We start from the raw sequence: 19,054 nt of genomic DNA, 5'->3' as shown, positions 1-19,054 counted from the left end.
GATTTTTTTCATGAAATTTAAGTGAAAAGTAGAGAGTAAAACCACACAAAACCAGATAAAATCATCAGAGAAAACAGCCAGTAGGAAAATTTATTTTCATGTATTGCTGATTAATGGATTACAGGTAACAGCAAAAGGAAATAAGCAGCTCTGATGCCACATTGTATTACTTGCTTCACTGAGAGCTCCTAGACTTCGTAGCAAAAGTTTTCTACTCATATGATGAGGCTGTGCATGTGAAGGCACAAGCCCCGTGGGTTTGAATTTATGGATCCTATTACCTGTGATGAACTACAATTTAAGTTAATTTCCTTTTCTCGGCATTGCATGTCCTGAAGCAGAATAAAAGTACCTACTTTGTCAGAATTAAAGCAGATGCAACACGCTGTATTTTGTTTAAAAAAACGCCAAACACAGAAATCAGTTGATTATTTGATTTTTCAAGACAAATAGTGTATATTTGTATGTAGAAGTTACACAGCTGCCTTGGGATCCTTAAGGCATCTTTAAAAGGTCAGAAATGGCTCATTCATTGTGCTAGTATTGTAGCTATTTCTCTTGTTGCGCATTTATTTTCTACCGCTATTTTTCTAGAAATGACAGTTTGCAAACATTTATAAATAATCTCTTCATCTTATTTTGACCTGCTTGTTACCCAAATTTTGGAGTAGATGGGGGGTGGAGGAGGAGGAGATTGGTTTCATTTTGGTTCAAGAAAGTGAAAATTTTTATAAAGCAATAACATTTCCGAGGGTGAAGTATATTTCTCACATTCTGTGATGTTTTACTAATATTTCAATCTCACTGAAAATTTGCCATAGGTTTTTGAAACAGCACATCATCAACTAGCTGTGAGAATGGCCCTTGCCTCATGTTTATGATGTAGATTTCAAAACTTTTTTTTACTGCTCTTATTTCACATTGGTACGGGACAAAAATAACTGCAGTGCTACACTGTCAAGTTTGGACAGACTCCTGCATCCCTGCAGAGCCATTTTCTTGTGGCGAGGATCATGTGGCCAGTGGTTCCTCCTTGTGCAGATCTGGAAGTACCATTGGTGACATTTGCTGCTTGAGTGACATGTTCAATATAGGAAGGGAATAGTAGTGACACTTGGAATCTAAGAACAACCAACCAACACAGAAATGTACATGCAAAAATGGAAATTATTTATAACGTTTCTTAAGTTGTGAAAAGAGTGAAGATTTCTTGGCATTTGAAATAGCACTTTTTTTTTTTTTTGGCCAAACAAAACCAGCAGAAAACTAAAACTGGAATCCTGATACTAAGGATTTTTTGAGGATATGGAGGGTTAATGGCAAATCCAACTGGAAGTATGCACTTACAAGAAAGTAACAGACTTATGTCTGCAAAAGACATCAGTTTTTCTCATCTTTCATTTTAAAAGCTATATCACCGTGTGTGTGTTTTTTTCTTTTAATTTATCCATGCAATCACATTAATATGAATGGAAGCGCTGCACTATTGATCAGTAGTGGTTTATAGGCTGCTTATCAGTAAGTGTAGTTGGTTGCAACAGTGTCTCTAATGAACTGAATAAAGCAATATTGTATATCTAAAGTATTTACTGCTCCTTTAAGAGGGGAAAATGTATTCTATCCTTGAATTGCTAACTCACACATGCAAATAATGGCTAAAGCAGATGAGCATTTAGAAATGATGGTGTAGTTCTGCGTGAAAGAAATTTATAATGTTACAGACTGGTGGCCTGATCTTTCTGAGATGCCTTCTTCACCAAGGGATCTTTCAGGAACTGCTTGGACTTAACCTGGCTTCAAAGGCCAGCCAGGACTCTGTAGGAAGAAAACACGACTTCTGAGTAAGCCTTGCCGTGTTAGAGGTGAAAAGCAGTTCCAGATTAAACACCTCTCCAGTCCACCCTCTCTTTTCCATCCTCGTGACTTTTGCAAAGAACTGAGGAGCAAGTTGAGAGGAGCCTGCCTGAGGTGCAAGAGAGCCTCAGATACTTTGAAGATAAAGAAATCAAAGGGATGAGGCAGGATAACTGAGTCTGTAGAAGTGCATGCAAAAGCTATGGGTTCAGCATCTATATAGTGGCTCCACAAAGAGCAGGTCTGCCAATTTGAAATGATACATCTGTCAGTCTTGGGTGCCTTACTTCTGTGTGACTCTCTGAGTTCTCAGCAGTGGCACTCCTCAAAACACAGGTTTGGTACCATGACCCACCGTTGCAGGGATGTCCATCCTTCTCACACTTGCGTGATGTCCCCTCTCTACTCTTCAGTGATTCTGTGTGCCAGAAGGAGCTGATCAGCATGGCACCAGACCCACTGACTACCTGTGCTGTAGTGCCTGGGTTGCACCATGGGACTCCAGGGTGGGAGGGAGATGCCCTGTGTTGCATATGTGGGAAGGTCCCGATGCACATAATGTCTTTTATAGGACCCCCTGCTCAAAACACCTTGACAGAAGACCTATGCCTAAAGGGCAGGCTGGAACAGTAGCCTTGTCCAGTCACCAGTACATAACCTAGCATGGTCTACACGTACTCTGAGGTTCCTATTTTGTCACGGGATGTAGCCCCTTCAGCAAGGAACACTGGTGGGCCAAAAGCACATTGGACAAGATGAGGCTGAAGAGTGCATCAGCCAACAAGCTGCATTTAGGATGCTCACGAGCATTTTGGCATCTGCTGCATATATCCCAATTGTACCAGGACTGGGCAAAAGTATTGGCTCTGGCTTAAGCATGCTCTCTGCCGCCGACGAGAACTGGGCCAAGATTTGTAATGAGCAGCATTCTTTTAAACTTGAATGAGCAGGGCTTTATTATTACTAAATATTTAAGGTAAGGATCCATGTACTTAGTTTGCATAGGTCCAGCAGTTGACACCGGTGGTGACAACAGCAATTCCTGGCTGTGCCACACTATATAAGCAGGAAGAAGCCTGCTCCATTTGCTTGACTCCCACCTCAGCTCTCCTACCCTCCTGAATTAGGACATTATATCATCTGCCTCCATGCTCCTACTACCCACTCTGCAAATGAGGCCCTCCCAGGACCTCTTCTAGGAAACAGAAGAGCCAAAGGACAGAGCCGAGTATTCTTGCTCCTCACAGTAACAAGACTCTACTGTTTGACATCAGCTGCTTGTGTCAAGGTATTTACCCTATTGCTCAAAGAAGGCCCCATCCAGACAGTTCCTAATTGTTCATAAATATCAATATCCAGGTTCTTACTTGAGCTGCTGAGTAAATCTATTTTATGAATAACTCTACAAGTGGTGACATGCATCTGAACAGCAGACTGCTAGGACTGATTGCTCCTGTCTCTAACCAGCACTCCTCTACTGTCTTGAAATGGTCCCAGGACCACCGCTTGAGATTTTCTGTGCTAAAGTTATGTCCATCTCCTCCATCCATTTCTTTTTTACCATGCTATTGGTTAGGAAGTGAATGTCTAACACTGTTATGGAAAACATCTATCGCTTGACATTTTTCAAAACTGCAATCTCAAATATGCCTACCAGAATCTGTTAAATTTTAGATGACTGAGAGTTTTTACCTTTTCCTCTATGGCCAAGGGGAAAGTAATGAGTAAATGCAAACCTTGTATGCTGGATTTATGCAATGTATTGAAAGGGGCCCAAAACAGAGCAAGGCTTTCCTGACTTTCCACCTGATTCACAAAAAGTGTACAAAACCTTCATGAATTTTCCAAATTATTCACAAATTTTAATGTTCTTCAATCTAACTTGAAACAAAATTAGGTTAATATATACTTCTTTGTTTGAAGCAAAATGAAATTTGTAAATTTGCTTCATAGTGACATAAAATCAATCAAAATTTTGAAGCAAAAAGAAAGTTGGTTTGGCATACTGCTAGGACTATTTAATGCATATCAAAACCCTAAAACATATCTGAGTGAGAAAGCCAACAGAAGAATAACTGAGCTCTGTCTCCTACTATACATGCCAAACTCAGAAGACTCCTATGAAGGCAAGACTTGTGCTTGAATTGTAAGAAAGCTGAGCTCAGTAAACTCACAGCACCTCATGGGAATGAGATCAATTCAGTTCATTTAAGGTAATTATTCTGAGATCATGCAGGCATGAAATAAAAATGTCGTAATCAAAGGCAGAGGAAGAAATATAGAGAAACAATAGAAGCTGATAATGAACCAAATGGGGAAGAGAAAGTGAGAATACTCGATGAGATCTCTTCTATCTACAGCAAAGAAATGGACCTGAAATAACAGAAGCTTAAAAAAAAAAAGTATCTGCAAGATACTACTGTTTTTGTGGTTAAATAAACATCCTGTTTCAGACCTGGAATACATACTCTTGTAGCTCTCACTGCTACTTGTCAGGTACATAAAAAAAAGACAGTGTCATTGTCCACCCTTACGACCTAGGCTGGAATTAACTCCACAGCAATCGCCCTTTCAGTCACCACCGCAGAATCCCTCCAGCTTCTCACTTCCGTACACAAAGGCTGTGGCAGAAGCCAAAGCTCTAATACATCTGCGACAAATTTACCATCACACTCTACATTTCAGAGACTTTTGCCAAAGCTGAACTGCCTTTGTTTTATCGTACTGAAAGAGCTATCCTCTGCTAGCTGGTGGTAGCTGGGGATGAGGCCTTCTGTCATAATTCAGAAATACAGGCTATTTCTCCCTCATGCAGTGTACTTGAAGCATTTCATTGCAGCGTCTGCATGTGTGTCCCTCTGCCTGTTGCAGACAGCTGGTCCGAGTGGTCCGAGTGGTCCGACTGCGACTCATCTGGCTTCCAGTTCCGCGTTCGTCAGTGCATCATTTTGTTTCCCGTGGGCAGCCAGTGCACAGGCAACACGACGGAGAGCCGAGCCTGTGCTTTGGACTCCAACTTCATACCAGGTGAGATCAGCCTGCTCCTTGAAGGATTAGTGAAATCTCTCAACGTTTCAGGGGCGAGGTTTAGTACTGTCCCAGACTGCACTGTGCAGAGCCGAGAGCTGGAACAGAACTTGCCTTTTGTCAGCCAAAGTGCATTGGTCTACTATGTAGAGCCGATGTTGCTAGATCTGGGGTCTTCGTGAAAACGTCTCATGGCACTGAGTGCTGTGGAGCTGTCCCTACTGTCACCGCCTGGGACTTCGGTTAGTCACTGTCACAGCATTCTGCAGGTCCCTCCCATCCTATTTGATAGCAGGGTGCAGGGATGGCTATAGAGAGCTAAAAGAAATAGTTTGCTTTTTACTTTCATTTATGGGTTTTTGAGACTTTGGGGTTATTAGAGAAACATTCCTCTAGGTTTTGTGCATATACAAAAGTGGGTGCTGTGGTAGTTAATCTGGAAATCTTTTCACAGAGTCCCTTAAATTAATAACTGCTTAGAAAGATAAATACTACTAATTGTGCCTTAGGTTCTTATCTCCCCCATGACCGCTAAGTACCTGATGGATAGTCACGTCATGTATTATTCTGTAGCATTTGTCGAAACTCATGACTGTACTCTTTTTTTTTTCGTTTTTTTTTTTTTTAAATCACAGCAGTCAATTTAAATCCACAGAACAGTATGGGTGGCCACATTGCATTGGTGTTAACAGTCATCTTTCCGCCTGTGTACATTAAAAAAAGCTAGCAGTCTATTCACATACAGATAAATTTACATTTTAATGTATCATTTGAAATGTAATTATGTTTACTCAGTGCAGCAACCTTTTTTTTTTTCTGTGACTATGCGGTACAATATAGTAGAATATAACAAAAAAATCAACAAATTTAAACACTGTTTTATGGATGGTGCATAATGCTTTAACTCCCAAATACTGTTTTTTCCTCCAAAACCAATGTGAAAAATGTCAGTGTGAAAGCAAAAACTCCCACATTGTATCTTCCCCTTTTTCCCAGGCTTTTGAAGCAGCTCCGTTAATATTCACATTCTGTGAATCCCCTGCTTAATCCAATATAAGCTCTACATCTTGTTTTGGAAAGTAGGCATTTTCAGAATCTGAAATGAGCCACCTCTTCTCTTGCCGGTCTGGTTTGTTTGCCACTTCTCCTCAAATTACCCATATCACAGCAGATAAGGTCATGCCCATTACTCTCACCTTAGGCAAAAAAACTTGCTTTCTTGGGATTGCTCAGCTTGCTTTCACTCCTCCAGGTCCTCCGACTCAGAGTTCTCTCCCTCCCTCCTGACCTCTCTTTTCTTTTTCTAATTCACCTCTCTCCTTTCCTCAGCTAGTGTGCTGGCATGTCCACCCTCATGTTGTCTCCTCCTCCTCCTGCTTACCTTAGCTCTGTTCCTCTGCAGAACTTAGTATATAGAGTGATTCTGGCAGAGTGCAAAAATGACTCCTCCTCGTCATTGCTGTTGCTGTGTTTTCAGAGTTAGTCCTTACCAACATTACCTTGCAGAGCTTTATGGTTTGCTGGTACATTTTTTTCTGCTTTTTGTTTGGATTGTGAATTAACAGTCTCAACCAGACAAAGTATGTTCTCACCCTTCAGCTCTCTGTGAGAGTGCTGTTCTGTCAGGTCTGATACTTTCTCATTTTTAAAATAGTTAGTATTGATTTAGCAAGTGAAGAAAGGTAAAGAATTATGGTCCCTTTAGCAGTAGCTGCATGTGGATCATCTTTTGGCAGTGGAGAGCCTACTCTGTTATTCCACATACAGAAGCTATTGCATACCTGTGGCCATCATTGCTGCCCTCCTCTGGTCTGTTTTTAGTTCTACTAGAGACATCCTTAGATGGGAAAACCAGAGCTGCACGCAGTGTTCATGGTGTGGACAACACATGGATTTGTAAAGTGCCATAGTGCTGATACACTCTCTTATTCACTATTGCTTTCTTGGTAGTACCTACCATTTGGTTTGCCTCTTCGGTTGCTTCTGACCACTAAGCTGGTATTTTCATGGAACAATTTGTCATAAACCCCCAGTCTCACTCATGAGTAGTAATGGTCAGCTCACAGCCCACTATTTTATATGTGAAACTCAGATTGCTTTCCACTGTATGTATCACTTTACACTGACCTACATTCTGTTTCATTTGTTATTTTATTGCCTAGTTTTGTAGGGCCCTTCTGCAGCTCTCCACAGCATGCCCTTGCCCATGCTACCTTAACTTTGTATCATCAGCAAACTTCAAACCCATGTTTGCCTCCTGCTTTTCTAGCTCTGCTGAAAAGCCTAGGTCCCTGCAGAAGTGGTAACCTTCCTCCATTGTTAAGAACTGGGCACATAGTTCTACCCTGTTTTCTATCTTTTCCTTCATCTCATTTGTTGCTTGGAAAGCCTTTAACAAGGAACTTAGAAGTTTTTTTGAAATCCAGGTAGACTGTGTCAGTGACCCCACCCATATGCGCACGATCATTGACCCTTTCAGAGAGTTTCAAGAGATTTGTAAGGCAGGACTTCACTTCATAGAAGCCATGGTCCTGAAGTAAAGAGTGGGAAAACTTGATTGCCAACAGATTTTATTCAGTATTTATTCAGAATGTTTCCAAAGTCAAAATGGTAAGGATACAGGCTTGGAATTACATTTTATTAGTTTACAATTGAGAACCATGAAATTGGCAGTCATCTTTTTTGAAGATTTGTAAATTCCCTCTTTTCACATTAGTGCTAGACATGACTTCTAGAAGTAATGAGCCCATTTGTACACAAGATAATTAAACTCTCATTAATTTTACTATTGAGAAAATCAACGGTTTCTCAACATGCTTAAACTCCACAAAGAATGTTTTCATGTGCACTTCATCTTTTTAATTCCAGAGATGTTTTGAGGCAAGAATTAAAAATATGTTGCTGCTTTTGCTTGGGAAACTAAGGAACCTGAAGATGTCATGGGACTTTTTTGTTAATTCTACCACATAGTCAAAATCTTTTTTACTTTGGATTTGGAGTGAATGTAGTAGAACAAATTATTAAATCCTTACTGTGTTAATCAAACTAGTACTTCTCTGTAATATTTTTTTCTCCTCGGCATAAGCGGTTTATTTATTTTCTAGAAATATCAGTGGCACGATCCAGCAGCATAGAAGAAAAAAGATGTGGTGGTAAGCTTTTCAGCTCTAGATGTGTCTTAAATGCTGAAATATTGATTCCCCTTTTTTTTTTTTTTGTTTCACCTTTTGCACTCTCTTAGTTTTATTCTACCTTCTAAATGCTGCATTCTCATTATTTACACTCGTGCAGAAAAAGACATGTAGTTACTATAGGATTTCTCATTAAATACCCATCTGCCATTGCTGACCTTTGAGACAAGAACATCTATTACTGGATGTTTGTATTTTCTTCCTTTTTAGTATGGCAGTCACCCTTGTCTCAAAAGAAATTCCTATTATAAGCTACTTATCAGTAGGTCAAAATTTGTAAAGTTGCTCCACCTTTGTCAGCATAATAATTTCACAAACCTTTTTTGGGACTCCAAATGAATAGCAGAAAGCCAGCCTGCTAACCCATTAATAGCTCAGACTGTATCTGGGACTCATTTTCAGCTTCGCTGCCAAAGACAAAACTAAAAAGTAAAAAAAAAAGTTCCGTTCCAGAGACTCCTGATGCTAGCAAAAATCTTGAAAGAGAAAACTGTTAAAAAAAGACAAACAATAAGAAGAAGAAAAAGGAAAAATGACCACTTTTTTGTGCTGAGCTATCACGCTTAGTCTGTGTCGTCATGGTAATAGGTCTGGCCGGTTCTAGTATTCTTCCATGCACAGATAAGCTGCATTTTTAACCTAATAAGGGACAATGAAAACACAGGGGTTATGCAAGGGTGCTACTGTGCATGGTAACTTGTTACAGGAGCCAGGATAATGCGATTTGATTTTTTTTCTAATTAGCAGTGGCACATTGAAAACATTTTGCCAAGTTCTGCAACAGTGGGAAACTCTCATAGAAGTGTAGAAGGATATTTCGGTGATAATTTGTATATCGGGGTAGTCAACCTAGTCACCTCAATATTTGTTTGTGTTTCTAAATACCCAGTAGGCATGTAAAGGTCCTACCTTAGGCATTTGCCAAAAATGGGACCCATGTGCTGGCCCATTTTTCTGTATTACAGTGAAAAAGGTCTAACAGAAGTTTTTCAGACTAGTGCCAGTCTTTAAGTTTAAAATCTTTCATTTGTGCATGTAGGCAACCACAAACAAATTTTCAGCAATGTTAAGATGAAATTTCCAACATGAGCTTCTCACTGATACTTCTTTCTTAATCGAAAAGCACAGCTCCAGTTTGAAATAACAGTGAAAAGCAGTGTAATTTGTTTATTTCCAGCTAATCCTACTGGTGCCACATCTGACCCGATTATCTCTGTTCAGTAATGTCAGGGGATGATCATGTTTTAGATTCCCCTCTACAGTTTCATGCAGCAATGAGCTTCCTCTCAGTTTTAATCCTTGTGTAGGTGGAGAAGGTTTCCCATCGTCTGATCCCATTGTATCTTTGAAGGGCAGAGCAGACAGGAGAGTGCTGGGTTCTGAGTTGTTGACTTTGCACTCTCTGGCTGCTGTGGTTAAAAGCACACTGAGCTTTAAGGAGTCTCTCGCTCTCTCTCTTTCCCCCCTTCCCCTTTTCCCCTAAAAGGCTACCATTTCTTCCTCACCCCCTCCTTACATACAGAAAAAATTCTGAAGGCTGGAGAAAGGAACAAATTGGCCATATATCAAAGATACAGAAACAGTGAGACCCAGCAAGAATCAAAGTAGGGGATGGAAAAAATGTATGCCACTGCTTCTGGGATATGCACCAAATAAACGGAATACGGAAAACATTTTAGGGAAAGCAGGATTGTGATTCAAAGATACCAGGATTTTGTTAGTTCTGCCACAAGTCATTATGTGTAAGAGAAAGAACTAGAAGAACGGCAGAGGAGGTGATACTGTAGTTCCCTGAAAACGAGCTATGTATGTACGTTTTATATGTAATTTATATATAACCAGGCTTTGTTACACAGTCTGAAGAAAGAAATTTTGCTGAACTATTCAAACATACAAAATGCAATTCATTCATCTGTTATTTGGGTTCTGAACTTGTTTTAGCATCTTTCAAAAATCTCAGTCTTAATACTTACAGAGTTGTATGGGTATCTAAGATTCTTATAACGATCCTTTCAGGGAAGTACTATGCATTTGCTGCTGTAGGGGTAAACCATTGCAGTTGAGATGTTTCTGGGAAACACATGAAATTTCCCTTATCCTTATTTGAATAAAGCACTTTACATTTTTTCCCAAGCTTAAGCTTTTATTGCTACTTCCTTTAAGATTGTCTTCTGCTCTCCACTCTGCAGAGTTCAACATGTTTCATATGATCGCAGTGGGATTAAGTAGCTCAATACTTGGTTGCCTTCTTACCCTGCTTGTTTACACTTATTGCCAACGATATCAACAACAGTCCCATGACGCAACTGTCATCCATCCGGTGTCACCAGCTCCTCTAAATACCAGCATTACCAACCATATCAACAAACTGGACAAATATGATTCTGTAGAAGCCATCAAGGTGAGAAGTGGATTGGGAGCTCTATAATGCACAATGTATATGGTCCTACACAACAGTTCTGCTGTATCAAAAGAATGCTACTTGCTAGTTTTCTGCAGTGGCGTTTGGACTCAAATTATGCTGATTGTTAATAACGAAAATACATTTCACTTGAAGCATTGTAATTACAGATCCTTTCCTTTGTCAATCCCTGTTACACAGGAAGTTAGATTTTGTGCGTATGCATAATTTACACAGCAGCAGCCTTTCCTGGAAAAAAACAGACCACTCAGGTTTTGTTTGGTGGGGGTTTTTTTCCTAATTGTGTTCCCTAGTGGCTTGTTCAAGAAGTAAATAGGGCCATTAACAATCATCATGACATATATTCAAGATAATCCTTTGGCTCCAATGATATGGTGTCAAGGGCAGTGTTCATCTTCCTGCACTATGTCTTTATACAGGAGATGTATCTGGTGAATATATTCTGGGTCAGACTCTCAGCTAGTGTTCATACGCAAAATATTCTGTAAATGAGCAGTACAGATTTACATTAGCTGAGAGTCTGGCATGATATCTATATCATATGATCATTGTTCCCAAACAGCTATTTTCTTTTTATGACCTTTTAGAATAGCTCTGCTTTTCAGATCTACTGAATTAAGGAAGGATGAGTGTTCTGAAAATACCTAGCTCAGTATCTTCAGATTACACAGTTTATTCATGCAGCTTCAAAGCTTTTTGTAAATGGGGATTTTTCTTAAATCCTACCTGGATAATCCAGTTTTTAATTTCTGCATTTTTCTTTCTAATTAAAAACATTTTAAAGAATTTCATTAAAAATGGCAAGAAAAGTCTAGAGTTTGTAATCAGTGGTGGAATATGTACCTAATTTAAAGTGTGCAAATTCCACTAATCATCTCTCTGGATAGCTACAGAAACAAAAAAACCACCTTTGAAGGTTTGTACTCTAAATACCCATATAACTTTTAAAAAAACAGGATTTAACTCTTAAGACCTTCAGACATTTGTCCTACATATTGCATTTGAAAATCAAGGAATTAATGCAGTAAAGAGAAAATAATTCTTATTCAGTAAAAAAATGAGTGAATCATTCTAATAAGAAGAACTGAATATGTATGATTAAAAAGTAGGTTTAGTCATAAAGTTAGTTTTATGATATTGGGGGAAAACTGCCTGGCTCTACTTTATTGAGTTGCATTGCTTTTTGTAGGAATGTTATTACGTAAGCAGACACATGCAAATGGAAGTTTTTGTAAATGTGCAGGTATTTGTCAATACCTTTTTGACTGACTTACTGTACACAGATATTTGCCACAAAAATTGCCTTGCTGAAAGAGCACTTAGTGGCTACCTTTCTTCTGTCCTTCCCATTTTCTTATCTCTCTCTCTTTTTTTCACAGGCATTTAACAAAAACAACCTGATTCTGGAGGAGAGAAACAAATACTTCAATCCACATCTTACTGCAAAGACTTATTCTAATACCTATTTTACAGATTTCAATAATTATGACGAGTACTAATGGGCTTGTGTATTTTCTGGCCTCCTGTAACTCCCCAGTCCCCAAGGCCTGTGCTACTTGACTGCTCATGTGATTGAGGCTTCAGAGATGAAGTTCAGAGACATTTCAAGCACGATCCAAGCCATCAATGTCCCATTGTTGCCAAAAGCCCAACACCTGTTTGTGACATGATGTTTTCTTTGCAGAATGCAAGGTTGGCCTTCAGCGTTGGGTGCAGCTGTAGCCCCTCGGTGTCGCTGGACCACTCACGAGGATTGCATCACTTCACTCAGTTTCATAAACTTCCAGTCAGATTTCTCTAACAAGTGACTAAGTAATTCCTGAGCTTAAAAAAAAAAAAATAATAATGTTACCCCTTAAAGCTGCGCCAGGAGTACAAATCTAATTTTCTTTTTAGGCATTGTCTTTTATTTCCATGAGGTTTGAAAAGGGAGCTCTGCTGTTAGCCACGGAGCCCTCTGCGCAGTCTCCTGAAGCTCACACCACCAAAAAGAGCTCGCGGGGTGCTGGGAACGACGACAAAAAAAACCATGGTGGTTTAGCGATGCTGTGCAGCAGCTCTGGGCTCTGTAGGGCTGATCTTCCTGCGCTGTCAATCACTCCAGCTGCAGTACAACTGTTCAGAGTGCAGAGACTAAGGCCGTATGGAGGGAAGCAATCTTGTAATTAACCCAGAAAGCTACAGTGTCGGTGGTTTCCAGTTGCGAGCCAAGCCCATAAAGCCTTCACTTAGTTGGGTTTTAAATTTTTGGGAGGGTGTGGAAGGGCATGTCCCACAGGGAGGCTGAGGGAAGAGGGCAGATATCGGAGAGGCACGCTGGAAGGTTTTTCTGTGTGTCGTTAGTAAACCAGCCTTGCTGCAGCGTGCGGGTTTGCACGAGTCACGGCACCCCACAGGCTTCCTCTCCCCGGTGCGTGCGTATGGGAACCCGCTCGTCTCTCTGCTGTAGCACTTGCCGTCAGGCTGGTCATGGAAAGATACGACTGCACTGCATTTTGTGTGCCTTCTCAGGCTCTCGGGGGTACGTAGGCATAATCATAGATCTGCTTTTCTCTTTCCGGCTTTTACTTTGTATGCACGTGTCTGACAAACAAAGCTGGCTCAGAAAACGCAGATGTATTTGCAAAGTGTTGTCTCATCTTGCTGCCATGCCCGACCCATGCTAGTCAGCCCCTAGAGGAACATTCTTACCGTGTTTTCAGTGAATATCTTGTTGGACTTCCTTGATGTAAATATTTAAAATAATGTTTGAGTTTTAAGTTATCAGTTTTAATTCCTTTTGTAGTGGCAGGTGAGGAAACACAAAGGATTTTTATACCTTTTTTCTTTGTTCTGTCTGTTTTCACCCACGTTCATGACATTGTTATTTTTGTATCTGAAATTCCAGATGTAAAGCTAAAAAGAAAAGGGCAGGGATTTGGGCCAGATTTTCCAGAGTACTTTGTAGTAAGGCAGCATTTGCTATTCTCAGAAGCTTGTGAAAAGAAATTAAAAGTGAATATTAAGGATTAAAGAATTGGACTTCCATTTTTTTGAGCATGCTAGATGCAAAGATCATCGCACCAGAATACCGGGAAGGTATGCAAGGAGAAGCAGAGTGGAAATGTTTCCATTCTGTGTTTAGAGACATTGATCATTAGGTTATGCTATGATAGGCAAATAGAGAAAAACATGTACATATTGTAATGATTCAAAACTATGTACAAAAAAAGCAAAAAGTACCAAGAAACATTGATCATGTGAGACTGCATTTGGGCACCACTTTGGTGGTCGAGCCACTTACATAGCAAGGACAAACCCTGTATCTAATGACAGCAATGAGCAACATTTTTGAATGGGGATAGATCTGAATGTAGCACTATGCTTCCTAACTCTGTTCTGCAGTAAAATGAAAAAATGCAAAGCAAGTGCAGTAAAATGAACACACATTTACCATCTATGAAAATAATTAAGATCAGCCGCCTATTTTTTCCAGCTGAATAGTTCTCCCTGTTACTAACTCAGTCAAAAGAAAGCACTCTACCCTTGCACCAGTTCATCTCCAGAAAGTATAATTATACTGGTTCTCTATAATTTGTGATTTTTTTTTTTTACCGTACATTAGATTTGGTTTTCCAGGAAGAAATTAGCTGATTGCCCTTGGGTAAGAGAAATTTTCTCTGCAGGAAAACTCAGTGAAAAAGATAGAGGGGGAAAAAGCTCTCCAAATCATAACCAGTCCAGTATCAGAATCACTCTGTTCATGCCAAAAGATAAAATTTTACATTTAAATAAGATAAAGAAAATAAAATATATATTGCTGCCACTGCCAAGAAAAAGCAGCGCACGCACATACACACATATGCACAACACTGTTCCTCTCTGCCCCTGTCCTAAGAGCACATTAGTCTGACTTATGGATTTTATATTTAGACTTAGTTATGAGACCAATATCTTACGAATATTTGAACTATGTATTTTTATTTTAACCTTTTTTAATTAAAATTATCTGAAATTAGCTTTTTTAAAAAACTCTTCAGTAGTTTGAGGCACACCTATCTTTACAGTGATCTATTTTCCATTCTTTTCATGGATAGATACATATGTTAGATATGTGTTATATATGCAGTAATAATACCCTAGGTTAAGTCTGCATGATCATAGGTAGAAGTGGATTTGGCAGATGCTCAGTCTGCTCACATTTCCATCTCCCAAAGGAGTATTTCAGGTGTTCCAGATCTTTGAGCAGCTCCCATGTGATATCATTTAAACATCATGCCAACTTGTCAGAAAAGTGTTTCTTTTAAACTTTTTTTTTTTTGGTGATTTAGCTTCCTAAATTACATTGTTCTAAATCACAGGCAGAGGTATATTCAAACCTCTCTCTAAAGCAGTAGGGTAAACATGGAAATTTCACAGCGCTTCAATGAGAAAAAACTGATGGCAAGATCTCCTTGTCAAGGTAGATTCTGAGACAACGGGTTTTAAAGCCATTAGATGTTTGTGTCTTGGATAATTTTAGAGGACCCCAGATGCACTGCCTATATCGGTATTTTCACATCTGAGGTCTACACAGATGCCCAGGTAGTTTAATACAGCCTTTCCTAATACATGGAGCGAAGCAAAGAGCAGTCTCTATCAATTTTCAATTTACTTTATTTAACATTTTTTCTAAAATAAGCTACACACATTTTGGTGAAAAGCAGATTTCTTCATGAAGGCTCTTGTTTTTCTTTTGCCAAAGATGTAACAAAGTGGGCATTTGCCTGCAAATCTTTTTTAAGCTGATGGAGCTCTCAAATTTACACAAGGGTAAAATTTGGTTCTTACATCATTGTTCTGTTCTTGGAAAGGGAGAATCAACCCCCTTGCCCATTAAATGCCATACTTAAATACCCCTTATCCTTTCCCTTGGATAAGGTGATCTTTTCTGGATAACTAATTGTATTACCTCTGATGCCAATAGTTAATATTACTAAATCCCTCTTGCACTGATGGCATAAATTTAAAAATGTTTCTCTATTTTGAATGCAAACATATCAGCAGATAGATCAAAATTCTCTGAGTAAAGCTGTTTCTGTGTAGCCCTGCTACATGGAGTGAGGAGGAAGCAGGATTGCCAGTCAGATCCTGTACAGTATATACTTTCATTGGATAATTCAAAGTAGAATTGTGCTTGAGTACACATTTTGGGCTTATTTTCATGTCTGATACATAGCGTACGTTCCTCAGTTGCTTAGAAAATGGACTCCTGTGCTTGCAGATTTATCTTGTACTTTGATTTGAGTCTGACAACCTCTATGGCCATTTAAAGTTACTTTACGTGGAAGCTTTTCCAGCCGTTTGCAGTCACCCGCTGTTGGAGCAGTGTGGTTTGGCTAAAACTAATCAAGAGATTTTTGACTAGGATTAGGATTTTCATAAGAGAGTGGTAGAAAGAATGAGGCTTAAATGGCTTTGATTTCCAGGCTATTAAGCAGTACTGATTAAAGTCTCAGATGGGTGTAGGACACTGTGCATTTAGTCAGCTCTACCAGAACTTCACAGTAACCTGTGGGAAAATGCCACGTCGATGTACAGATCAAGAGCTACCAAAGCACTTACGTTAAGTGAAGAAAGTTCTCAGAGCATCAGACCATATGGCTGTTCAAACCAGAAAAGAAAGTAAGAGGTCCCAGATGCAACAAAAATGTTAATGGGAATAAATGCTTCAATATTTTTTTCCTTATAGTTATAGAATAAATATATTCACTTCTTTAAATGTGGGACCAGTTTTATTAAAATCAGCGCAACATAAGCACATTCCTAAAGTTAATTGTATGCATAATGGCTTTGCTGTATGAGATCAATTCTGTAAACAATTTAGTCCGAGCTTGTCTCACTCTGCTTGGGGCATCTGACCAACTTCTGATTGTAGCTGCCACCAGCACCCTCTATGTCTCGTCTGGGAGAACATCCTTAGATGGACAGAGTTACATCCTGGCGAGGACTCGTGTGTCTCCACCAATACTATACTGAGCCTGGAGAGTCACACTTCTAATTTTCACTGTCATTTGGATGCCTAAATTTAGATTGGCGAAAGCTAGGCTCTTGAGTATGCTTTTACTCATCGCATAAGTAACCACACTGAGTTCAGTGGTCTGGATGTAACAAGTTACTTATTTTAATGTGTTTACAGGATTGAGCCCAAAATATATTGCTTCTGCACAAATCCATGCACAGTACAAGATGACTTCAATAGTAAGAAAACAGATTCATTTGAAATTGTTCACAAGCAAATCTGCATCTTGATATCAGGGAATAGATATGTGTTCATTGTGTGGGGTATTTGAATTCATTCCTTTCTTTGCTAAATAAATGAATGATAAAACAAGATACTGCTTGACTTCATTTAAAAGCCATTCTTCCAAATAAAGAAGGGTTCTGGGATCTGTGAATGTTTTCCCTTTCTTTCTCTCTTCGCTTCTCCACAGAAATGAATCTGTGTGCAGCTGAAATGGCCTTTAGCTAGACTGTTCTGTGCAACTGAATGAATGCTTTGCATTGTGTTGCCATGCGACAACATTTTCTAACTGGGATGGTACAAAGAGGTAAATGTGCTAACCTGGGAGGTTTGGCAAAGATTTCAACCCCAGCAGTAGCAAGGGTAGCCAGAAGTGGAAACAGAAATGCAGGAGAATGTGACTGAAGGCTTGGCAAACTTGTCAGTAAACTTTCACAGAAACTTAGAGGCTTTTTGGGACCTGCCAAGGGCAAGGCTGTTGGGGTATAACCTGAACAGTCAAGCCAACTAGTTGCTCAAGCAAAAAGCAGGCTGGTTGCAACAGGTACTCGTGCAAAGTTGTGACTGTTACTCAGAATCGGGGGAGAAAAATGCTTTCGCAAGCAGTAAGCGCCACAGTACAGGTGGCATTTTGGCAACATCTGTGTTGGCAGGAAGAACAGGGCAACAGGAGCAGATCTGTAGAGCAAAACAGCTGGTGCTGAACTCCTGGATTTTGGACTAGCTCCAGGCTAGTCCCACAGGCTGAACACCACTACCAGTTAGAGTGTACCCCTTTAGTTTCCCTCATTCATTTAAAAAAAAAACAACACCTAAACGAAACACACCAGATGGCATGCTTTGAGACTGCTCCGTGGTGCAAACGAAATCACAGTGAGAGGTGTACCAGGAACAGATAAACCTTTTGTTTCCAGTTGGCTCTTGGGATCCAGGTTGAACACTTTTTTGCATACTTCTCCCCTTGCCTTTTCTGCTTGTGGGAAACTGATTACAGCTCTACCTAGCTGCGGATTTGTCACTTTGAAGGAGTGATTTTATACTAGTACTGAAGTCTGCTAGAAATTAGTATTGTAAAACTGATATCAAGGGCTGTGTGAAAACTGTTATACTGATACTGAGTCTGGTGTATTTTAATTGTTCTTAAACTGAATGTAATATAGCCATTCCTCAACTGATATGAACATCTGAGCAGAGATGGTAGTGTCATAACATAATTTCAGAAAAAAATTCAGTGTAACACTCAGCATTCTCACAATCCAATCCTAGAGGCTGATAATACAGAAAGAAGCTGTTATTTGTGCTTTTTTCTTCTCCAAAGGATTTCTCCACAAACTTCATCCAACAATAGCTTCGGATTTTAAAATATCATGGAAGGTAATTAACAGTAACACAGTATATGTTCCAGGATTCAGCAACCATATTTGCTAATTGCTAAGCCCATGGTTTTGAATTAATTCTCCCTTTTGTTAGCTGCAGCAGTAGGCATTGACTGAAAGTGAAATAAATATCAAATTTCAAATAAATGGGACATTTAAGTAAATTTTAAATAAAGCTTTGAAGCCAGTAGACCTGCAGAAGAAATTGCTTTTGTATCTGTGTGCCAAAAAGTGCCTTCTCTTGTCATGGTCCTATGAAATGTCCTGTACAGTGGAAAAATTGTTTTTAATAGTGATATACCCAAGATAAAATAACTGAAATAGAGCTCAGAGATTTTTAGCAACAGTAAACACTTTTGGTTTGGTATCAGGAGAATGCCATTGGTTATTGCAATAATGGGAGTAAATGATCCCTGTACAGAATTATACAGGGAATAACTTTCCCTTGCCATTAACTCCTTCAAAACCAGCTTCCTTAGCAAAACTTCTCAGGAAAGCTGCTGAAGATACTCACATTTAAGAAGAAGCATCGGTGCAGTGGCTCGAGCACAGAAGCATAGGTGCAGGGATATAAGCCAGTTACAACTGCAGAGTCGTTCCACTGACACGGAGCTCACTTCAGATTTACACCTACTCAAACAGCTCACCGAATCTGTATCCTAATGGCTGTCCATTGACTTACTTAGTACTACAGGGAGGTAATTTAACATGTTTTACTGATTATCTGGAACACAGAGAAGAAGCTCAATTGATGGGTAGTGACACTGTTTTTCCATCATATGTCTACACCCTATATTTCCCTCTCCAGTGGCATTTTTGGGTATTTTAAGTGCTTTAACTCGATGAATTAGCTGTTATCAGATTGGATTCTAGGTTTCGGGGGGTACCACTTTTCTAGTCTCCATTACTCATACTGATATTA

The 19,054-nt window shown here is 39.5% G+C and overlaps 1 protein-coding gene across 2 annotated transcripts in view; it reads left to right on the top strand.

The window, feature by feature from the left end:
• The window catches only part of SEMA5A (semaphorin 5A), a 354,266-nt gene extending 337,474 nt beyond the window's left edge, over window positions 1–16,792 (top strand). For both annotated transcript variants that reach the window (XM_072853077.1, XM_072853078.1), the window contains exons 20-23: window positions 4,726–4,881; window positions 7,986–8,033; window positions 10,262–10,473; window positions 11,874–16,792. In XM_072853077.1, coding sequence (XP_072709178.1) covers window positions 4,726–4,881; window positions 7,986–8,033; window positions 10,262–10,473; window positions 11,874–11,993 — 536 coding nt within the window. In that variant the 3' untranslated portion in view covers window positions 11,994–16,792. The remainder of the gene's footprint in view (window positions 1–4,725; window positions 4,882–7,985; window positions 8,034–10,261; window positions 10,474–11,873) is intronic.
• The last annotated feature ends 2,262 nt before the right edge of the window (window positions 16,793–19,054 follow it).

This window comes from Ciconia boyciana, chromosome 2 (genome assembly GCF_034638445.1).
Source record: "Ciconia boyciana chromosome 2, ASM3463844v1, whole genome shotgun sequence".
NCBI lineage: Eukaryota > Metazoa > Chordata > Aves > Ciconiiformes > Ciconiidae > Ciconia > Ciconia boyciana.
Note: the sequence above shows the minus strand (reverse complement) of the source record. Positions and strands in the feature narration are given on the sequence as shown.